General features: G+C 30.3%; 1 protein-coding gene across 15 annotated transcripts in view; it reads right to left on the bottom strand.

Moving 5' to 3' along the window:
* Positions 1–772: 772 nt before the first annotated feature.
* The window catches only part of LOC130903863 (calcium-dependent secretion activator), an 87,300-nt gene continuing 62,231 nt past the window's right edge, over positions 773–25,841 (bottom strand). For 9 of the 15 annotated variants that reach the window (XM_057816269.1, XM_057816218.1, XM_057816227.1 and 6 more), the window contains 8 exons: positions 21,721–21,897; positions 12,100–12,256; positions 11,257–11,398; positions 10,865–11,174; positions 9,827–9,985; positions 9,523–9,744; positions 9,309–9,439; positions 773–8,907 (listed from right to left, as the gene is read on the bottom strand). In XM_057816269.1, the coding sequence (XP_057672252.1) occupies positions 8,709–8,907; positions 9,309–9,439; positions 9,523–9,744; positions 9,827–9,985; positions 10,865–11,174; positions 11,257–11,398; positions 12,100–12,256; positions 21,721–21,897 (1,497 nt within the window). In that variant the 3' untranslated portion in view covers positions 773–8,708. The remainder of the gene's footprint in view (positions 8,908–9,308; positions 9,440–9,522; positions 9,745–9,826; positions 9,986–10,864; positions 11,175–11,256; positions 11,399–12,099; positions 12,257–21,720; positions 21,898–25,841) is intronic. The other 6 variants (XM_057816286.1, XM_057816295.1, XM_057816311.1 and 3 more) reach the window with 1 other exon arrangement.

The following is a 25,841-nucleotide window of genomic DNA, read 5'->3' as shown; positions in this document are numbered from 1 at the left end:
TGTATCCGTTATCCACACACTACGATCTTAAGAAGAATGTGTTGGATGATCAGTATCAAAGTTTACTGACAGACGTACTTCATCTGTAGAATCTGTTCATTTTCATTATAACTAACTTCCCTTCAATATCACTCGAACTATCCCCTAGTGCTGAATCATTAAAAAAGATTATCACTATCGTCCGTATCTAGTATCGCCGCCAATAGTTCTTCGCCAGTTAGCTTCCATTCGGAACTTCCATGTTCCACTTATTATTATAGGGGTGCACTCGACTACTCACTGTAAACGTAACTAAACACACTAAAATTATGAGATAAATACGTGCACAACGCCAATATTAAATATATTGGGTATCCCCGAGAGCGTTGACGGTAAGAAGCGGGGAATCCCCGTAGTTTGAACGATTTGCGGTTTATTTGCACCCCAGATGGTTTTCGAGGTATGCAAAATTTATACCTGTCGTTACATATCGAGCGGGGTGTAGCTGAAACCCAAGGAACAAAATTCTCTATAATTAGTTACAACGAAAAGCTATTTATTCAAACTTTTTTATATCACTTTAGAAAAGTATTTAAGAAACAGCTCTAAGGAAAATGAGTAGAAAAATATTTTAGAAAATATTCGCAAAAATTTATGTCTGGGGTGCAACTGTACCCCGCTCGGGTTTATGAAGGTTTAATGACGATGATTTGAGTATTCACAAGGTGCCTACGAGGCATTAGGACGGTTTTAGCGCTTTAGATGGTTTTTAAAGTGACAAAATATCTAAAAATGATGTATTAAAACAATTTATTATTTATAGTACATGTTAGTTGAACATAACAATATGTATATGGTCCGTAACTGGTTAACATGTGTATAGATTTTAGGAAATTAATTTATAAATAATCGCTTCCTGTGGACATAATAGACCCGTATTTCAAATTACTACTTACTAATAAGTGAATAAAAAAACAGTATTTCAATAACTATATTGCAATATTAATAAAGGATATTCATTGTTTATAAATTTATTTCTATTCAAGAATGTATAAGTAGGTTTGATAAATACAAGAACTTAAGTTAAAAGCATTCTATACATATATTATTTATATAACAATTTTCAAAAGTTGAAGATTTTAAGAAGACAACGGGGCATTGAGGAGTTTCATATCCTTTCTTATAATTTTTCAGTATTTCAATTTGTAAGATAAGTGGCAAAATATTTTTATACATAGGTCCCAATGTGCATAAATATTTATAATTTGAATCTTTTCTTTTGAATTATCGATTCGTCTCTTCCACAAAAAATCACTACCGCATACGAATTTTGTTGATGATATTCATAATAATTGAACACATAGAATCACTTTTTACTCTATGTCTCATAGCAGCCTGTATAAGTTAAACGCTTAAATTATTTGTTCATGATTCACTTTCTCACAACTGCGACTAGTCATTTTATAGAGAGCATTTCTTTTCCAATTTCCAATGTAACATTATTTTAAACTACCAATCAAATTCATTCTATTCTATGCTAGATCACTATTAGTATTAACTGGTATTAATTATTGTATTACCTCGTGCATTAATTTTTTAGTAGGTACATTGGATAATTACATTTTGTTGTAGTTAATCTGTAATGGTATCTTTTTATATGTGTGTTCATGTGAAAAAATTTTAAAAGAATTTAATGTACATAAATTGAAAACTAATGATACTCTTCAATGCTCATTGCAAATATAGGTAACTATAGTTTAAGATTGCATGCAGTAATCATTAAAGTTATGTTTCAATGTTGATATTTTATCATAAATTGATTTTAAGATTTTATAACTATTAGTTTAGTTACTCATAGTACCTGAAATACAACGTGATGCCGAAGTTCAAGCAACCTTTTGTACGACTTTATTCAAATATTTCTAACAGAGCATGGCATAGTAACCATCTATCCATATTAATTACTAATATACATTAGGTACTGATAAAATTTGGCAATTTTCTACTTGGAAAATTGAAAGTGAGAATGAACGATGAAAAGGAGATTTCCTTCCTCTTGAAATATCTGATGATATTTTATGCAAAATCTCAATTGTGGGTTTTTTCAAAAAAGTTGATCGGATGGTGTTTCTGATGTCAGCAAATCTAAATTTAATTTTATTGGGACAAAGTACCTCTAGTTTATTGTTTAAGTAGGTCTGTTGATTGAATAAATTTTTTCATCAGTTGTGTCATGCATTTTTCCTTTGTTTCCTTGTTTTCATCAGACGAAGATCCTGATTGTCAGTTTTTGTCAATTTGAAATTTCTTTCACTTCAACGGACTCAATTGAGTAACAAGCTAATCTGTACTCAACTGCTTACCGTACATAAACGGTGAAAAAATCTATATAAACCAATTCGTAACGATTTGTATACTGCACAACAATAGTTGTGGGTATTTTCGGGAAATATGATTGAGTTAACCCGATCATGATTTGAATGCTTCGAAAGAAATCCAGTACACGTTCACTGTTTTTCTAAAACTGCGATTTTCAGATATTTGGGTTTTCCAATATAAAGCTTATTGGTGTTAAAATTTAGTGTCAAATCTGTATTAGTGGGCAAATCTCTAATGACGGCTCAATTATAATGAATAAAAGTGTATAATTGCAGAAATAATATAGAAAAATAAACGTGAAATATAGAAAATTAACACACGAAATTAGAGCGCAATTTTACAATGTTTTGTTTAGTTTAAATCTTTAAACCTTAAACGTCAGCTTAAACAACAGATATCGACTTTTTCATGTTTTATAGGTGGCGTTTATTGACAAACCTAACCGACGATCCAGGGGTGGTTTACTCTTAATTTTAATAAGAAACTGAGAACTCTATCCTAGCTTTTTCAAATCGTTTATGTTTTTACGATATCACGTCAAGTAAAGAGTTTTGGTTTTGATAAAATGCAATTCATATCGAGGAATTCAACGACGTAATACCTAATACTAATGAAGTATCAACAGGTAGATATAGTTAGTTTTGGTTGGTTGAAGCTCAATATTTACTGCCTTAAATAGGTTATGAAGATGTTACATTCGCCGTATCACCTGTAACAACTTCAAATCTTTCACTGACTTATTCGATCTCCTCATCTATCGCACTTATAAGAGAAGGGTAAGGCCTCCACCAATTTTGTAAAAATTTTGGTTTTCAACTGCGAAATTTTACAGGTGATTTATTTTAAATTGCTCCACTTATTTTTTCAATTCGTTGTTATATCGAAGTGAATTGATTCACTACTTCAAATCTTTTTCTCTCCTCTTCCAGGTCATTGAATCGCTTTTTTGCATTCGATTCTTTGTATTTGTTCAAAAAGTTGGAGAAGTTTTCAGTTCATTTTCGTTTATACATATTCATACACCTTTTCGTAAAAAATTTAAATTAAGAATTACTACAAGCAGATTTTTTGTTCTATGGGAAAAGTTAGATTAAATTACCGCTGTTAAAAACATCTGGATTCCACTGTGGTCTGTAAAATATAGTAATTTTATTTTCGGTTTGAACTAGAGTTTAATTCATAGTTTAGATTTCAGTTTAATACCCAGTTGTAAATTTATGCCTCAAGCAATAAAATTCAAAGGTTTATGTGAAAACGCAACGTTCGGAAACTGTGTTAAGAATTTACTTATGGGTTAGGACCCGTAATGAGCTGATGTGTGATCTAACCCAGGACCATAATTTCCGAAAAGTCTTCCGTATAATTAGGAATTATTGGTGAGGAATGTTGTATAAAGGTAACGTTCTCCTGATTCTATATGTTATTGAATTTATCCATTTAAACGAAAACTTCTACAAGGAAAAGTATGTTGTTAATTCTTCATATGCATGTGTCTAATGGAAATACTACGTACGACTTTATCATATGATATTTCAAGCCATTTTTATTTTCATAACTAACTTTTTATTATAAATCTATCTCAATTAGATGTTATAGTATCCAAATTTTATCAGTATACTAACTAGAAGTCGGAATAATTTGCTTTATAGAATAGAAGGGAAAATTGTAGGTAGATATGTAATATACCTAACAACTTTTAGAAAACTGTTATAGTTGACTGATATATATTAATTATATTTTATTTGTTATAAAAAGATAAAGAACATAACATTTGTAGTGTGTTTGGAAAATAATAAATCAAATGTATTATCCATTTAATTAATATTAATCTCATTCATTATTCATACGAAATTTTTAAGTAAAGCCAGTTATGCTTACTTTGTCAGCTCTGTCTTATAGTAAGTAATACGATACAGCTCTAAGCAATACAACGAAAGTAATAAATTTATTTTATATATAGACTATCCAAGAAACGGATTGGAAAGCCATTTTCGACAAAAATACTGAACAGAACCACTTCAGTGTAAAGCAGTGTTAAAAAAAAATTCGGACCATCTTTAAATAATGTTTTACTTAAAATGAGAATGAATCTTAACCTCAAAATTCATTAAAACAGTATCTAAAGTCACTTATGTAGTTCTGTTTAACATGTTTGCACCTAATAACTGATTTTCTATCAATCTATTTCATAACAAGGTATGCAATAACTAGATATATTATTATTTGGATAGAACATGAACAATCCCATAGATAAGTTTGCACTGGATAAATATATTGAATAAAATAAGTTCAAATGAATATGTATATAGAAGTTTATTCTATTCATGAATATTATTGAAACTGTTTTAATTTTATATCTTCAATAATCCATTTTAACTACAAATATTCACTTAATATTTAAAATATATGTATCGATACTTTTCTGCATAAACTATTCATATTATGCTTGCATTCCGAAATTACACCCCTAAAAATAATTTTGGCCAGTGATAATGATGTCTTGAACCATATACATCATATTCATAACTTGTTCCAAAACATGATAGGTACCCAGCGTGTTGACGTCATATTTATGTCGACTTAAAAGTAGTGCTAGTATTTGATTACACCACTTATGTTCCCAGCATTCAATATGTTTGAAAGAACGTATGGGACTTCCAAAATTATTATGTATTTTATTTGTTGCAAAAATGACAGAGAGCTAATCCGAAACATTTACAAATATTACCCCGAATATAGAATAATTTATGGATACTACGACTAACATTTCGCATTGCTTAAAACATTATCACTGGCAAAGGATTTGAAATGTATTTCTAAATACAAGCTACATATAATACATATTGATAACATAATATTGTGAATACTGGATTTAGAAACGCATAACAGTGAATTTAATATTTATTTCTGAAATTTTTACTTTTAGTACTACAAAATACAGTAGATATTCTTTATTATATTATATAATTAGCAAATATCAATCGAAAAAGTATTTGTGACCAGTAAGACTGTAGTAGTTAACTTACTGGGTTTCTGAACTATCTTAAAACTTCAAGAATAAATGTGAAAATAAGTTCAAAATTCCAATCAGTAATTTGTCTTGCTTTCTAAAAACTTCAAGTACTAAACTATTAGTCAATGATTAGGAATTCGAATGAAATCTGTCGATATCAAAATTAATTATAATGATTTTGATTGCAAATTTAGTATTCCAATTTTCTGTTTTTCAGCAGTTGAGCTGGTTATTCATGCTCCTTCTAAATTGGTGTTGGTTAATGTACGAGGAATATCTCAAGTACACCTCGAAGAGATAATTGTGTATACTCTTAGATGTTGTACATCCATTAAATGAAAGAAAATCATATTGACTATTTATTAAAATTATTAATTATAAATTTATAAAGCGGTTTCTTATGTATTCAGTGAATGGATATTTTTGTGTCTTACAAGATGTTTGAAAACATCGGTGTCTGAGAACACTTGATGATATGTAAAATTGGGATTATTTCCAAATATTTGGCCGTGATATCCTTTTATCTAGCATATAAATAAAAGAGATAGATAGATTATATGTGTTTGCATTTAGTAATCTATTACGTGAGAGATTAGACGTTTAGTGAAAGTTTTTGATCAGTTTATTGCTCATTAATCCCTGTAACATAAAGCACTTGGAGTAAAAATATCCTAAAAAACAAACTGAGTGATCGAAAAAAAAACAAAACAGAATAATTTTTACGGACGGCGTAATTTTAAACTAAAGCTCATTTCGTCAATATCCTAAAGGATATTTGCAATTAAGTGCTTTACTTATTTATGTGTGTTTTGCACATATCTTGACGGTGTAACACTTAACTTTGCCAAATTTTGCTTGACGTGGAGCCTTCACCTTCTTAGATTTTTCTTAGGTTCATTAGTGTGTACTCAGCGATTAACGGCTAACTCACTCCGTGTAAATGAACCTTATTATTCTTTCTCAACTAGCCGTAGTATATTTTCAGCTAGACCACTAGAAACTATGCTGACACAAGGCTTTGTTATTGGATAACGAGCCTACACTTCGGCGAGTAGTAAATAAATTAGCCGGGCATATTCATTAGATTCATTATTATATTATTTTAAAATAAGGTTTGTCCAACCATAATGCACGATGTTAAATCTGAGTTATACCTTTGCGTCAACTTTTTGTCCAACTTCGTTCGATAGTTCTTTGTTTTACTCTTTGACAAATGCTATCTATCATGGAGAGGTACACAATTGAGCAGCGCTTTAAGATTGTTGTAGGTTTTTATAAAAATGGACTTCTAAATCGAATCGCATTTAGTGCAGTTATTGAATTTTTTGTTAAGCATCATCGATCAAATATGTTCATACCCGGGAGAATTGTGGCAACTTTTATTCGATCGGGATTGGAGAAGATGGAAAGACACCTGTTGATGGTCGCCTATTTTGTTCTGCAAAAACATTGCTCCATCTGAACTCGCTATCCTGCTCAATACTTGAAAGTCTCACAGATGCATATTTATACCGACAAGGTTCAATTGACCTACGACTTGAAACTTACTGACAATTTTTTTGACGGAGTTTATGGGCTGGACTATGATAACTGACTTTTTGTAATCAGAAATTAGAGATACAGACTGGACGATAAGTGGTTCCAACAGGAGGGCGTCATTTGGGGCAATGAACAAAACGATGGCTGTTTCGCGCGAAAAATTCAGTAACGTTGTCAATTTACATCAAAATGCCAAGATCTGAAGGATGAGATAATTTGACACATTAACGATACGCCTCAACACATTCTTTGTCACGGATCCTTCTGTAATAATAGATCAAATTGAGATAATTATCCAAAAACTTATTATGCATTATGGCTGGATCACCCTCCATGATTCAGTATGAGCTATTCTATTCAGACTTGCAGTTTTCTAAAATATTGCTTATTTCTACATATACCGTGAATTTTTATTCAACATATTTTTATATTGTTTTTAGGTCTTCCTACTTTTGCTAGTTCTAGTTCTGCTTTTTATTCTCACTTCTCTAATAATGATTTCAATATTTCTTCTATATTAAATGTTTTTCATGGAGAAGTTCCATCTTCATCTTAACCTATCTTAACCATTTCGGTAAAATAACAAAAGAAATGTAACAATGACTAGTCCGAGCACTTCAATCGATATAAACACTATTTTGTCAATTTCTTCAAATTTGATCGTTTGTTGTTTTAAGGTTCTAAGTTGTAATCTGTAAACTTTCAATACAAACGACACACAACTTTTTGAACCCTCTGAATTCTGAATCAGATACATACTTACACATTTAAAAAATAAATGATATCCAGTGCAATATTAATTATAACTTCATAATTTGTTGAATATCCATAGAAATAAATATATCTGTATATTAGATGTAATTCTCAAACTGTCGGAGTTGCCTATTCTTTGTGCAGAGTTTATTTATTTATCAAAATCACAATATTTCTTAATTCTATGGCAACCCACCAAGAAAGCTAGCAAATGAATATATTTCTAACAAATCGAGTTATTTTGCTGAATTTACAATTTAATTTCAAAACACTTGAGGAATCGACAAATATGTTTATTTTTGCCAGTATTTACAAAACAATTTTTTGAAGTTTTCTTCTTTTTTAATCCTTTATTCAAGTTCAAACAAGATCTGTGGTCCCTTAGTACTCATTGTTATGGACATTGTATTTATTTTTCAGATGGGATACAGTTCAACTGTTTTGAAATTACAGTAGAACCTCTTTTTTGGTCAACTGCTTTGGAGTACTCTTTTGGGACCTTAACTAGTGGGTTGATCATCTAATCAAAGAAATTGTGTATAGCTCTCTAACTTTTAAAGGATCAGTTAATAGTACTAAATATCTTACAAACTCAAGAGTGTCTATAATGAACATAAAGGAGAAGATTTCGTTACGGCTCGTAAATCTTCCAATATTTTATAAGCAAAAAGTTGTTAGTGATATTTCGTTTTGTCCTTGCTATAAAAGGATGTGACAATTATTTATATTATATGGAGATGTTTCCTTAGGCATTGGACTAATCAACTTATTATCCCCACCTATTTTTTTCAGTGTATTTTTGAACATAGAGTTGAGGGTCGTACTACTTTTAGTGACCGTTGTTTAGAGGTTCTACTATATTTAATAACGGTTTATTAAGTAAACTACACTTAATGTTATTTGTAACCATAAATTGAAAAATATCATTTACAAAATTTAGGTTACGTATATTTTATACAAAAGAAGACCCTATTGAGGCCAAATAGTCATATAAAATATTAAAAAGAAATAAAATAAAAGCTATATCGTATGATAACTCGAATTTTTAAAACCAACTGCCTGTTCCTCCTCCTAATTTTGAACCAATTCCACCCAGCCCTTTACCAAATATATTTCCCACTTTCCCACCTATCATAGTTCCTACGTTGGACACGAAGTTTCCATCTTCTCCACTTAAGCTTTCCATTATTGTCACTTTCGTTTTGTTTCTGTTGTCGCCGTCTTCATCGATTCCATCCATTCCACTGTAAAAAAAAAGAAAAAAAAACCTTGAAGAAACTTTGTGGAATATTTGTATTTTTCGATTAATTTTTATATTTCGACCTTCGAATTTAAACAGATACAAGATTTACAGTTATAAATTGTTGATTAAATTTAGAGAGTTTTCTAGTTACTAACTGGCGATTTCATGTCGAATAGCTAATGAGCATATTGTAAATAATTGAAAGCCCGACTAATTTCCTTTTTATTGAAATTGACGACTTTGCTGATTATGTCTCTTAATTAACATGAAGTCTGTATTGAAATGATTTACAAATATATAAAATAAGAATCAGTATGCAATGATGCAAGACGTTTAAAAATATATATTTTTTTCAATTCATTTTATCAAAAAATTACTTTAAAAGGAATATAATAAATTTACCTTTCGGCCTGACCCATAGTAAGTGCACATGTAGCTTCTTCTGTTTGCATTCTTTGAGCTATTGTCTGATAAGCTTTGGAATTCAATTTATCTTCCATAACGCCTTGAAGTTCAAAGTCTGAATATATTTTCTGCAATATATATTATATGTTATGAAATCGCATTGTATTTAAATTTTTTTTATTTGGATTGATAAGTACCTAGGTATACATACCTTTATGATATGAGCAAGGCACGTACATTGGTAAGGGTGCAAAGTATGATCCAATCTTTCAGACAACCAATTACATAACATATTAATTTGGCTTGTATACCACTGTTCGAAAAATGTTAGAATCCACAGTTCATCTGTAATTTTTTGTCGAATTTGGTCCATGCAATTCCTTGTGAAATTTACATAACCTTGTCCCATATCTTTACCCGACCCGGAAACATTCTGAAAATACAATTTCCAATTGGGTAAACTATATAGTAAAGTAAATAGAAATGTTGTGCCAAACAAAAAAAAATTTGTTTACCGTGAAACTTAAAATTGATCCTATGAGACTGCCTTCATCGTACCTAGATAATTTAGACAATGTTGCTTCTAAAACTGACATCATTTTACTTATCAATCCTTGAACCATGTTGGCATTTGTTTTTTCTATCATGTCATCGATCTTGGTATGATATTGATGCTTAAAATGAAGTTTATTACAAAAATATAAATATACACTTAATCGAACAATGTTCAAAAATACTGGCATTCACCTTCAGCACTATTATGAAAAGCAAGAACAAGTAATGAAAGTTAACTGTAATTACGGAATAAATCATCTTAAGGATCTTAGTGATTTTTTAATTCCAATCAATGGCTGGATGTCATACTTAGTTTTTGACATTTATGATCAATATACCATACAAATCATTATGAATAGATTAACGCTTATACAGCGATTCCAAATGATCCTGATTCACTGTGAAAATAATCAATTCGCGCAATTTGTAAGTGAATTTGTGTTTTTTATGGGGAATAAAAGTGTGGGAGAAGATCCAAATGTATCGATTGATCGTCGATAGCATGGTAGCAATATTCTTCAAAAATTAAGCAGGTGCTTAATAGAGATCGTTACGGAACCAATGATCAATGATTTCTATCTGATTAACATTAATCCGGGTGAGATGTGATTTTAATGACACTGCGTGCTATACGCTGATGGCAATCGACAAGGTGATTTTGACAACACCAACATTATTAGTGTTATTCGTAAAAGTAACAAAATCCTCAAAAGAATACCTCCAAAAGAACACACAGAGGTATGGTAAAATTTTTCTAATACCAAATAATAATATAAACTAGGGTAAATCATTTAAGTAGGAAATCGACAATCATAAACTTATTTTGATCGAATTTCTATGTACAAAGTTATCATAATATTTTTCATAAATTTGGGGCATCGATTAGACTCAAATCGTGGGGTGCTTCAATTTATAATTCGATTTATCGCAGAAATTTATTGTTATGTTATATTTTTTACTAAAGTTTAATATTAATATTTTAAATAAATAATATATACCAAGTCAATTCCATCTACTGCACATAACTTCAAAGACTGATTTTTTGCGTCCAAAATAACGTTCACCATTGCACACATTTCAGATGGTATAATATAATCAGTGGAAATAAAGGTAACAGATTTCTTCAACCACTGTTGGAAGGCAGATTCAGTTCTTTGTATGCAGGACTCCATCATATCACAAGCCATCAGCTTCAGTCGTTGCTCTAAATGTTGTCTAAACTCTGCATCAGGCCAATGTAGGTCTCTTATGAACGATTGAAGTGCATCAAGTTTCCAAAATAGATCTTCTGATGTTGCACATCCCATACTAAAAAATTATTCATATATTTTTGTAAATTAAATATATGGCACAACTAATCTGACAAACAATCAAATAGATATTATCATACCCTTTAATTTCCCACCGCTCCTTCTCAAAACCTTTGTGGATAGATTGAGCAATCGAAGATTCCATGAGATCCACGTATCTAACTACTAACGGGGCAAAAGTATCTCTTAAATGTTGATGAAATCGTCCATTTTTCAAGTTATCTGAAATAGTTTAAGAAATTTAATAATACAACTAGAACAAATTAAAAATTCATACATTAACTTGAACTTTTTTGTTTTTAAAATAATCAAGAAAATGGGGAGAGGATTCATGAGTAATGCCAAGCTTTTTTTCTAGTTGAGCATTAGTAAAATAAATCTTATTGTACGAGCAAAAGTATTGGAAAATTTAGGAAACTTTCAAACATCCTTAAACAAACTTGGTCTACCATCCAAGAGGATTTGCAGAAGAATGGGACCGCCCATAATCTATCCGACAGTCAAGTAAGCTGATCCGTTTCCCCTTCGTATTCAGGGCACATCATAAAAATTGAAAAATATAGCGTACAACTCTACTAAAGGGAGATCTGACGAAAAATCTTCACGAAGACGGAACTGTCAAGTTTGGTCAACCCAAGGATATGAATTGGACAATCAGATGCTTTGCTTAGTAGATCGGCATTTAGTAAGATAAAATTAACAATAACAATAACCAGAGATAATTTACCCCAAAATATATTTTTGTTTTTTTGAAAGCTTTGGAGGAAAATATGATGTTTATGGTTGCTCAAACATTCTAAAATATATTTAAGCTTTCAATTAAGTTTTTACAAATGTTATACTCCTATACATTTTCAAGTGAAAAGTCAAGTATTTGTATAATAATACAATAGCCGATTTAACAGTTTCGTTACAAAACTTACCGTCAGCTCTAAGATAATCGTTGAGGATTTGAAACAGTGGAAAAGAATCCCAAGTGTCTACTGGTTGTTCGGCTAATACTCTGTCCATATCAACAGCAAACAAAGACCAAAATATTTCAGCGTGTTCAACCAATAAGTCGCTAAACCACGCAAAGGCCTGAATAAGCGAAACAATCAAAACATTAGTAAATGAGATTCATATTTCATTCAAAATTCTACGATATTAACAGAAAACATCAAATAGAACATGCGGTTTTATCAGGCGCTGACTGAGGTACACGACAATCAAATATCATATCATCAAGATATAGCTATTCACAAGAATTTATATTTTACAAAAAAATATATTTAGTTTCGTTAGATAAAATTTAATTTTAATATCCATTTTTCTTCCTATAAATTTTTAATAATAATTTTTAAATCAAGTTAATTAGATAATAATACTTTTCATTCTGTGAGACAAATTTAGAATAACATATTATGTTGAATGAAATTATGAAACTTTTTTTTATATGCTATTTTTTCATGACCATACTTCAGCATGAATCTTATTATTATTATAGGACTGAAAAAATAAAACTTCTTTGATAATTTTTGCTTAGATTCATATCAAAGTTATTGTTTTTTTTTGTCATAGAGCCATACTGAGAACTAACGGATTATTAGAAAAGATACCACTTCTGCTATACTTTGTACCTGATACCTGTTGTACAAGATCATATATCATATTTGATAACCAAATAATATGATTGATTATGACAATATCATAGTTGAAGACTATGAACTTTGTAATATAAAGGATTATAAATGACTCCATTTTTCAACATCCGTATTATTACACGACGAACATACGCGGTAGTCAAACTCGTCTCACACGAGAGAATGCGTATCTGCTGTTACCGAGTTCACATTAGCAGTGATACGGTTTCGCAGATCGCCCAGGGTTGTTGGTAGAGGCAAGATGCCAACAACTTCAGTAACAAAAGGAATATTCACACACCGTGGAAAAAAGAGATCTCGATGATCAGGTCATTATTCCCCCTACGATATTTCCATCGCTGAGGAAAGATTCGTACAGCAAGGTGGAACGAGGACAAACATCCCATCTTTTATTAAATGAAGTTCCGTGCATTTTCCACCAATTAAGAGAACATATATTGTTCCAATACTTCTAGGTATCTTCTTCCAGTTGCAGATGTTTTCGCAAAGAAAAAACGTCTCCCTTTCATGTTGTAATGTTGAATGTAGTTATTTCATACTAGCACTGTGTCTATTGACTTTTCCAATAAGCTGCTGTCTTATTCCTTATAATTTGTATGGCGTTTCTCTTTTTCATTAGATTTTAGAGCCTGTATAGTAATTGATAGGGCTTGTACGGCAAACGTTATGCTGCATACAGTTGGTTGAGGAATTTATATCTCTTCTGGTATACTTGCTTATAGTGCGAAAAAAACATTTCTTTAATAAGACTGAAATCCTCAGATACGTGCGATCGTTCTGTACTTTTTTTTAACAAAGTTTACTACTTCTCAATGCAACCGCTAATAAATTTTCTAATTGGTAGACCAACACCTAATTTGGTACTAAATATCCTATGTATTACAATTTGTGAATTATTTTTTGCAATGTCAAGCAAACGGAAACCCTTGTGCTTCACAGCAATCTAACAATTGACGAGTTAGTTGAGCATCATTTGGTGATCTTTTAATGCTTATAAAAAACTCCTGTTTGCTCTTTTTACGGCCTTAATTATTGTTTAACGGATTTTTACTTCAAATTAATTTATATTTAAATGAATACATGAATACACTACTCATATTAACCCTGTATAAATACTAAACATGTATTTATGAGAGAGAATCTTACTATGGCTACAACAAATAGCTTTAATACAAGTGGAAAGCTTTGGTACTTCGTCTAAGTTAAAATATCATTCATTATATGAAGATTTTTTATTAACAGAATAGAAATTTAAATGGCACAAGTGAATAGATATATATTTCTGATACATTTACCATAGAGCCAATTTTACAAACAAATATGCGTACACTGAAAAGCAGTAGCAATTTTTTAGCTGTTGTTTTAAATGTTTTCGTGATGTCGAGAGTAGAAAGTTTTGTATTATCAGCAACATCTTTGAAAATATTAAACTTGTGACATGATCTCTATAATGTTCACAATGTCTTTTGGAGTTCTGATACCTTGTTTTCAGACAATAATTAAAAATTAAATTCGGGCTGTATTTAGTATCAGTCGGCACCTGTTTTTAATGAATGTGTTATTATAGAAAGTCAATGATTGTTTATATTGCTCTCTATATGTTAATTTTTAGATTATCTTGATAATAAATATTTATTAATTTGTAATATTTGAACAACAATAAACCTGCACGTATGACTTCGCTAAATGATTATATAGAATGGAAACGGGGTGTCAATTTGAATACATCACACATGAAATATCTAGTATCTAATAAATAATTTGAGAAATTGAGGAAACCGGTTATACATCATTGAGATGGGTGCTTTATTGTCCTTCCTTTTCAGGGCCTAATTTAAAGGATTGGAGCATTGGGACCACAAATTGTTTGTCAAATAAAATGAACACTTTTCTCCTGTCAAGTTTTTCCATGAAACCTAGTAGATATCTGAAATCAGAATTTAGTGTTAATGAACGCAGCTTGAGGACTTAACCCGATCATGATCTGAATGTTCGGAAACTCATCATGTTCGTTGTTATTTGGAAACAAATCCCTTCTAACCTGGTATACCAGTAGGTAAATACGGTTAGCTGATGGGTTGTTGGTTTTGTAAAAGTTATTTATTCCCCTCAAATGATGGGTTACTAAGGTTTGCGGTTTTCATATTTTTCGGAATTTCAGCATAAAAATAGCTTATTAGCATTAAATTTCAGTGCAAAATCCGTGTGAGGGGGCCAATAACAATTATTAAAAATCTAGAATTTATTATACAACTAAATAAATAGAATTAACGCACAAAAAAGTTCTTATAGATCATGTTTTAAATTTGAAATTTCCACCGAAAATGGAAAGCGAAGGTCGGAAACTGTAATCTATATCTCGTTCTAGGTTAAGATCGACAATCAGCTGATAGGTGATCTATCTGGTCCCGGTCTTTAGTTTGTTTGTACATTATAAAAATATATTTACTTTCATCGTATTGAGAAATAAAGGATCAATAATGTCATTACAAGATATCGTAATGACATTAGATATTGTGTACATATTTTTGAAAACATACGCGAGTTTTGGTTCAAATAGCGATAATTTTCTTATGAGCATTCCTTGCTGGTAAAGATGTTTAACAAAATGACGTTCTTTAAAATCATTCTCATGGAACTTTTGAAAATTCTGCATTATGTACGGATCAAATTTAACACTTTGCTTTACCTACACATTTCTGTTCTGGTACTGATGCTATGTAGCAAAAATCTCCAATTTAAGATTCTCCATTTAGTGCTCTGAGGTTATCATTATTTTTATTTCAAACGGATTTAAAATAATTTTTTTCTTATCAGTTTTAAAACTTTTATTGACTTATAGAAGTTATCTTCAAGCTGACCAACAAAAACAAATCAATTTTACTGAATTGTTAAGATTTTCAAGTAGCAAACAAAGGAGGTTATTAGCATTTCCTAGATTAACAATTAGAAAGTTGCACATATACAATAAATGTATTCCATTTATTCAAGAGTTGAAACGTGACCACCTACTAATAAGATCTATCTGCATTTCGATGCAGTCAAGAAAACATGAGTATCATTTAGTTTTGTAAATTTGAATCATTACTTTTTGGCAACTTTAACAAGATATTATTGGAAAGAGAATCAAGCGCCCATAAAATTGATGTGTTACCTGTCGTCTCTTTTAACTGAAGTTTCTAAATATAATATCCACCCCTTCTGAGGTATTTAACTGCGATGGCTATAAATATTCATTTGGTTCTTCCTTGAATATGAAATTACTCATATTATTTACTCGAAGAAGATGTTAAGTATGTAAAGCTTTCAAATTGGCATCCCGTGTAGTAGTGTAGTCATTAATAAATATCTGTTCCATCTCATATACTAAAAATCTTGTTAATATTAGTAGATATTTTGGAATTCATATTTTATGAAATAAAATATTTAGAAAATTGTACGAAAGTAATATTCACACCACGTCACTTGGCTAGATAACCAGTAGGTAATAAAGAAACAAAGTAAGTCAGTTATTTTTCAATCACCTATTTAAAGTATTGATATTGAAGTTCTCTCACAAATACACTTTATTCACATTCATTTATTTTATTTTTATTTTCATATATTAGATTCTGCTTAGTTATATAGTCTACATAATATGTATATACAGAATAAACAAATATACTGTCCCCATTTTGACTTAACATGCTTTCTTAATATATGAAATGGATATAAATTACACACATAAAGTCTTTTGAAGAATACATATGCTCAGAAAATAGATTGTGACAGTTAATGCAATGCTCGAGAGTTTTTGTTTTATATATCTTAATCTCCTAATAATCTATTCGTAATTCGTAAATTGGTATCACTTATATACTGATTATTATGAGTGAATTAATACTTCATATGGCCCATAATTAATAGAGTATAACAATTACGAGTATTATAAAATGTGAAAAGCCTACCTAATTAATGTGTAAAAATCTCAAATTTGTGCGCAATCTTTTGCATCGGCACTTATATCCCGTAAGTGAATCCAACGTCCCTATTAATAAAAAATGTACTTTTTGTATCTGGAAATCACCATTTGTACAGTAGAGAAAATTCGTATATTGTAGAATAGACTATGAAATACTACATAGAAGAAAGAGAATATGAATAATGTGAGAAATAGGTATGTATACATTTTTGGCATTAACTTGATTGGTGCATGCTTATTCTCATGCTAACTAAAAGTTTACTAGAGTTTGATTAACAGCGTTACTTTTTGAAAACTGAGCACATGTATTGTCAAGCACTGCCTCAATATCAATAACAAACGCCAAAAACTTCCAGAGTATTACACATTTTTAGGTGATTTTGCCTTTATATACTTCAATATATTCACTAAATGACTAAGTTTTTTTTGTCCCATAAGAAATTATCTAAAATGAAGAATAGAACAAACGACTTCATCAACAGTATCTTTACTGCAAATAACAGAGAAGAAATAATGGGATATTAGTTGGAGGGAAGAGCACGCATGAATACTGTTCGGGTATGTGAGTACGATTTTATGGAAGGTGAATATAACGTTTCGGAATGATTTGTAAGTAGTTTTTTGCTTACGAAAGTGGCCATATGAACACAAATAATGTTGAATGTCTGGAACTTTTTGATAGTGAATGTAAGAACAAACGTGTGTATTTGTTGAGGAAAAAGGTTTTGTATCATTACGACCACAGGTCTGTCCATTCTTTGTCGCAAAAAATTATAGTTACGTACACCTGATATGACTACACCTCCAATTTCTTTCTTTTACCAAACTTAAAAAAGAGCTTGGTGGAAAGTGATAGGACTGTGTGAAGAGTTGAAAAAAGATTAAGTTGGAAAATTAATGTAACGTTCTCATTGAAATCTCAGTCTCCGTCAAATCGCCCTTTGAACAAAATATAATTATAAAGTTTAATTATTTTTGTTCTTAAGTTTAGTCTTATTTAATTTATGAGCTATACAGAGAGACCTCGTAAGTTCCAATATGTTGTCTGTTTATATATGTATCATAAATGATATCTTCCTGATGTATATACCTTGAATTTTTGATTTTGGAAATTATGTGCTTTAGTGAAAATCAGGTTACATAACCTGATTTGGTTGCAATACATAGACTATAGATAACAACGTAAATATTCATCCATAATTGAATACGAAGTGTTAAAACAGAACTGAGTTTCACTATCACTATATACTCGATATAAGCGTTTCTGACGTCTGATATATTGATGCAGTTTCTGATTATCGCTCAGGTCAGGATTCAGTATATTTCGGCAATTCACTCTTTTAATATTGAGATTCGACTGAACAATATTTGAGAAAATAATTGTTGCAGACATAAATAAATGCAGGAATGGATGCATTTGTATTTGTAATTGCCACAAAACATTTACATCACATTGAATGGGGTAATATTTGGAAATGATAAATTATAAATATATTCGAACTTCAACTTCGACTTCGACTTATTGCTTTTTTTGTATTGAAATTTTTCTTTTTTTATCATATAATATATATTCTCAGAATATATTTCCATTAGATAAATATACTACATATCATAATAGAAGTATATTATGATTTTTACATTAAATGGTTAATTTGTAATTTGATCCAATTTGTATAAGTATAATTCATTCTATTAATGTATCTCCAGATGCAAAAATACCATAGAAACAAAGTTGGTATCTGGTAAATGAGTTCATTATGGTATTGCTTCAAACTTAAGTTAACACTGATCTGGACAGAATTGGTTCAAATAGGATAAACATGAGCTGCTTTGTTATTTGATACATAGAATAGAAAAGAATTCGTAGATCTAGCACTGGAAATATACAGTGTCTTGATGGAGAAATTCGTTAATATTTCAATAGTTTGATTCATTCCTAATAAATTGATTAGAATGTAGAAAAATTGAACATCAAAGTCTACGCTGTTTAATACATATTCGAGTTTTCGAATACTTATTTATTCATCATCGGGGACTAAAATTATGGTCGAAAAGTGTAAATATGTATAAAAGTGTAACATTATTGAAAATTACTCACATTAATTAATTGAGAGCTGAATTTTGTTAATTTGAAAAAAATATTAAATAAATAAGATTCAGAAATCAATATTCAAATTTGACGCTTGAGATAAATATCAAATTCATTGATTATGGTTGCTATTCAAATCATAAATGATCTAACCAATGAAAATAGAAAAAAATGAACTATTCCTCAATGTTAATAATTCTAAGGTGTTTATTATAACTAGATTAACTTTATTTTGTAACTGTCTACAGCTTCAAGGAAAGATTATTATTTTGAATAATCAGGTAATATCACAACCACTATAATCAATAGTCCGGTTCCTAACTACTAAAGCAAAAGCTGTAGTTAGATAACTATACAAATGTTACTTTTATAGTTCAATTCAATATATTAAGTAAATAAAACACACGATTAGAGTTATTATCAATAGAAAACAGTGCACAGGTAAGTGAGACTGTACATGGGATGTGTTGAAGCGAATGAGAATTTGTACAGCATCTGCGTCTTTATGAAATGATCAAAAATCTGATGTGTGATATCAGGGAAAACCTTCTGCAACTTAATATGTATTGGAAATTATATATTCTTATTCATCTTCTTCTGAGCTTTAACAAATTAATATCGATGTACGAGTAAGTACGTTTTATGAAATAATATACAAATTTGGATATACATCTTTTGATACATGACAAGTATAATGGAATACAAAAATGCCGCCCCATATGAACTAGTTAGCGATGGCTGCAAGGTCCAGCCCGAAGGAGCCCGTTAAATAGGGTAACAAGGGCAACGACGAAGCTGATTCGCTCCTCAAACTGAAATCAGCAAAACCACCAAACAGCCAAGAACTCATTATAAACTAAATCAAACTAAAAGAGTAGCTATTATATCTCTGAGTATCTCTGAGCTTGCAAAACAAACTTTGTTAACATCCGGTATGAGACAAACAAACAATGGTAACGACCTTTTGCCTTTCTGACCAGTTAACTGCTCCACTTGAACAGCCGCGACGGGTGATACAATCATTAAAATACCGTCTCCATTTAATGGGCATCACGGAGTATCTGGAATGTCGCTGATGCATGTATGAAGGAGAAATTGCAGACCACATCATCGATAAGTGCAAGATAAAAACACTTGGACAAATCTAATGACGCTAATGACCAAATGATCGATTAGCTGTTCGGAGGACATCGGCCCTTAGTAATTTTATATGGAGTAATCGGAAAGCCCATGTGCGCAACGATCACTGATCACCTACTAGCCTAACTATGACCATATGACCATGGCAAATTTTGGCCATATTAATTAATATTAATATTAATTTACGTACTAAAAAAATACTCAAATAGGAAGACATTTATAAGAAACCGTCTATATTTCAACAACATAATAAGTTGTTGCTTGAGTTGTCGAATAAGTTGAATAGAAAAAACGTTGAACTTATGGACCAGTATATCTCAGAACATTTTAGATTATTTTTTTGTTACTAAATTTTGGATTGAGTTAACATTTAACCGATGTCACTGTTTCTTTTTGTATTTGTGTATTTTCGTTTTATTAATCAAGAGGAGAGATATTAAGCAAAATCCTGTCAACCACTCGCAAGACAAAAAATAACAATCTCATAAGTAGGTACCAGTGTAAAGCATTGGATTAGACCATTTAGCAAATATATAAAAGACTTTTTTTAAAAATAATTCATTTACTTATTGGTAATACATATTTAGAATGGTAATATGTTGAATAAGCTAAATGTTTTTTAGTATTTCTCTCAGTAAATATGTATTCTTGTATTAAAAAGTATTTATTGTGTGTAAGTGTACAAACTCAGAGCAGAAAAACAATATCTACGCGAAAGATTATATAATATACATCTTTTCGAGTTTTTTCATCAATTCTACAATAACTTTCTAGTTAGATATAATGTTCATTTCACAAGATTTCTGCTTCAAGTTACTGAGTAACTGTCCTTTATATTCCAAATATTGCAACAAACAAGGTACATGGGACGAGCTGTGTTAAGTGTACAGAATATATTAGAACGGTATTTTCAGAATTCATTTATTCAAGTTATTGTTTGCTACATTTGAAGTTCAATATCACAATATTAATGTACAAATTTCAGAAGTAAAAGTATTATTTCTCATTGTATATACATATAATGAACAGCTTTAGATGAATATAATCGCGCAACAATACATTTTAACGTTAATATTTTAATATGTTTCAACTTCTGACAGTTAGAAGGATGGAGTTAGGAAAATGTAGCAAATGTATGTAATTGAATAATTCAATTTTCTTAATGCTATATAATTCAAAGAAGCAAAAAAAGCAACAGCAAGTGTGATCAATGGATTTCTATTAGGAGGCATTTTTATTAATCAGTGTAAATATTCAAGTTACAAAAGCTAGTAAAACTCTGATATTTACTAGAATTCGGCTTGAGTCATCAACATTATTGCAGCTCAATAACTACCTGCGACAATATTTAATGATAGTGATAGAGGTATATAGTAATGGTTTCAAATATTTTTTTTTTCAAATTTAAATGCAATCTTTGGAAATTACTGTTTCACATCTACCGCGCAATCAAATATGTCGATTCTCCTGCTCTTGCTCCGAAACTGAAATATTCCGAGTCATTAAAAAATGTCAACAGTAAAACAACTACAAGGAATTGTTTATTTAAAATCTTTCCAAAGTACAAATAAATGCGTATGCTGAATTATCAACCTTTTAGTTAAAAGTGAATAAGATAAAAGTTTTTGTATATATCAATTCAAATAGAAAGGACAGTTACAAAAAGTGAAGTAAAATACGAAGTAAAGAGAGAGATAGAATATGTACGTGCCGTAGGATCTGGTGGGGTGTAACTAGCATGCTGAGGCATGCAATAGCGAGACACAGAAGGGTGCTTGGCGTCACGGCCACCAGGGGTGCCTGGAGCGGGCGCTACTGGCTGAGTATTTGTATTTGCGCCCGCTGAGGCTGCTTGACTTGACGGTTGCCGGTCTGCCTTGCGCAGTTGCTACATATACATACAGAACACATAACAATAAGTACATATCACACCGTACATCAGAAAAATTACAACAAGCTTTCAAAGAACTTCAATAAACTGTTTTTAAATCTTTTATATAAGAGCAAAAAACCAAATTATTGTAATAAATAGTAAAGGGTTCCAATTGAAAATTTACTTCTCAGATACTCGAAAACCAAAAGTTCTTTCAAAATGTGAAGATACATATCAGATTTTATTGGAAGGGGGACGAATTTCACTATTCTATTGTCGGAGTAACATACATTTTCGATTTTAGGTATACCCACAAAAAATATCCAGAACTGGAAGATTCGGTGATCTGCCAGGATCGTTTCTACTAATTCAAAGCAGGGGATAACGCTAATCCAAAAACCTTTTTCATAATGCTGGGGTGCCCTATCCCACCGGAAAGTGAGTAAATCTTCTAAAAGATTACTTTTATGGTCTAATATATCAGTATATAATAGGTTAATAACATCTTCTAACCAAATGAAATCAATAGTTACATTGAGATTTGCATCAATAAATAATGGTCCTAACATATTATTACTTGAAATGCCGACACATACATTTAATTTCTTAGTTGTCTGTAGATTTGTCTTTGGGAATAAATGAAGACCACTCTGATTTCAATAACGACGAAAATATATACATTACTCATCATTTAACAGGATTATTTTTTTTTTATTGGAAAGATACATATTATTTCATCATCATTAGATAGTAAATTCTTTACATAGTTTAAGCTGACGATTAGTATTATCTGTTCTGCTTTTACACCACTTGTGGCTGTGATATTTTTATCAAAACAATGTAATTTCCACGTTCTAGGGAATAACAATTAGCAGATAGATATCATTGTATGAATAGTGGAGTCCCATCTTAACGTTTGACTTGTTAATTTGGTTCATGTTTGATCTTTTTGTGTTATTACTGATATTTAACATATAAATTGGTTAAGAAAAAATTAGGATCGATGCGGAGCTGGAAGAGATCGCATTTTTTAATATAAATTTTGTATCAAAATATGTTCTCCTTCTTATAAATTTTGACATTTAATTCACATTTGAAAGAATTTTTGGTTTCTAAGTACAAAATGTCATTTTATTTTAAATTATTACTTTCGATCGCTGCCGATGCGCTTCTTTTCTTTTGGTTTTAATCGCTCACCAAATACTTATGAACTAAAAACCCATTTAACACGGTCAGTAAATGAGATTAGATTTTATTATACAACGTAATAACAGTTTAGATATAACAAACCTAAAAATGAATTCGCAAAAGAGATAGAGTGGTGATTCAAGTAAAAACACAATAATCTACACAGATAGCAGGCAGCCTCATGAATAATAATATCAAAAATAACGAAATAAAAAGTGGTAGTGAGCTGGGGCGAGGCATTCGAGACAGATTATCTGCTGTATATATGAACAATATGAAGTGGAAGAGAAGTCCAAAGCAGATAGGCTTGCAAAAAGTGAAAGAACGTCAAAAAAAATCAAACAGAGAAAACAAAAAACTGGGCATTGTACAATTCGCATCACACTCTGCTCTGTCAAATGTTCAAATGTCTCGAAAAAATGGCAGAACTAGAAATAGGAAAAGTACAAAAAAATTCACTCTGGGTTATAAATATTTAAAAATATGTTAAAAAGAAAAAAAGATGGGAGGGTGGTTAGGTAGTTATCTAAGTTTCCAGATTGTACAAAATAAAGGTTAACACAGTGAGCCTGACTGAAATATTCACACAAAAATTGTTTGCATAACAAATAGTTAAGATAAGTATCAATAAATGGACGTTAGATAGATGGATGTTCACCATATCGAAAATAATATTTATAGAATATATTTCTGAAATATTAGCGCTCTATAAGTGATTTTGGGATATTCTTGAAGGTGACTGAAAAGAGATGCAACCAAAGTACATCAAAGACGCGAATAGAAGGAAACAAACTTGCGATTTGCAATTTTTTCGTGGAACGAGTTTGAAATATTGCTTTATATTGAGCTTTCTCACATTTTACTTAAACTACAGTTCATTAAGTGAAAGAACTAGTAACTGAAATTTTCCAAAATGTCTCTAATTCCTTGCAAATTAATAAAGGAACCACGAATCAATAACTTAACATACTTATCTTTTTTTGATTATACCAAACAACCGTAGACTGATTGCATTCGAGGCTTATATTAAAGAAATTCTAACTATCCTGTTTTTATGAAATTTTTGCTGTCTCCATAATGGCAGAAGACTCTTGTCCCATTAGACAGTTTTTGTGGCCGATCTTTTCAATCAAAACCATTTACACCATTAGGTACAAAATAATAACGAAGTATTAGTTAAGTTTTGTTTTTGAGTTTTTCGATAAGAAACTTCTTAGCAGTCAAATTTATTATGGAATCATGTAATTTATTATCGGAGGATATAATAACAGAATATGCACCTAAGATTTTACAATCATTTTTTCAAAGCTTCCCTGATCATAATTTTTACAAATTGAAGCCAGAAATGTGTATGAAAACATAGTAATTAGTTAAGCTACACACAGTGTTTATTGAAATCCTTCTTATTCTTGTGTTTTTCTCAACTTCAAGAGTAAAATCAATAATAAAACTTATTTTTACAAAATTTCTCTTGAAATTAAAAAAAAATGCACGAAAATTTGATATAATTAACGAAATACAACAGCTGAAAACCGACACTCTAGTTTTTAAATTGGAAATATTGAAAATACAATGTATACATTAAACCATCCAATAAACATATATTAATTACTTTATTCGATTTAATTTTTTTATAGTTATTACCACTGAGACATGTATATTTTTATAAACAATGCTTGACAAATTCATACACAATAAAGTCTGAACAGTACCACTACCAAACACAAAATATAAACATTATTGTTTTTCATAATTTTTTGGATCGATATGAAAGCAACGGACCATAAATTTTATTTTAATGATCCAAAATCTGCTATTCCATATAATTAAATAATCTGCAATGATCTATTGTCAGACTCATTATATTTATTCTACTTGAAAAACTGAGATTTGTACGTCTATTATTAGATGATATCTTCCAAATTCTTTCACGAAAGACATTAATAATTCCTTTCTTTCGAAATACTAAAAAAGATATCTAAAGGAATAGTAAAGAAATTATATTTTACCACATTATTCTTGAAATCAGTTCAAGTCACAAATCAAAAAGAAAGTTTTCAAAATGTGCACTAATCAGGAAATAAATTCTATACGAACCAAATCACGAATAATTATATACAGATGGATAATTCATTTAAGGCCATACTACACACAAATATATAAGTACTCAAACTCCCAGAGCACATCCTCAGTATTCGCTGAGAAGCTTACCACAATAATATAAGCATTAGAAATGTGCCTAAACTAAAATAAAACTAATTCCGTGATCCTCCCAAAGAGTGAAAGCTTTTAAAAAATAGATAGCACAACAATCATATCAGTTAAAAATTAATTAATAATAGAAAGTAGACTTGTTGGCAAAGGGCGTTGCAAAAGACATACAAAAACTCTAACAGCCATATGTATATTATTATCCAATACTAAGAAAAAAAAACGAAAGATAAAATAGAATGAAGGATTTCAAGAAAGCATCTTTTATAAAATAATACAACCTAATGTCACAAATGAAGTATGGTCTAAAACATTCCAAAACTGTAACTTCATTAGAAATATGACAAGCAACCATGTATCTTACGAATAAATATGAAATTTAATTAGAAAGGCATATGGGCCCTATCTAAATTGTATAGTCCTTAACACACTTTACGTTAACTAACTCTTCCATATTAGTCTACAAAAGATCCCATTACCAATTAACCTTCGTCTTCCATTTTTATGATAGACATCTAATAATTAACAATTGTCTACAATTGTCGAGAAGATTCTTCGGC

Source organism: Diorhabda carinulata, chromosome 1 (assembly GCF_026250575.1).
Source record: "Diorhabda carinulata isolate Delta chromosome 1, icDioCari1.1, whole genome shotgun sequence".
Taxonomy (NCBI): Eukaryota; Metazoa; Arthropoda; class Insecta; order Coleoptera; family Chrysomelidae; genus Diorhabda; species Diorhabda carinulata.
This window is presented reverse-complemented; position numbering and strand designations above follow the sequence as displayed.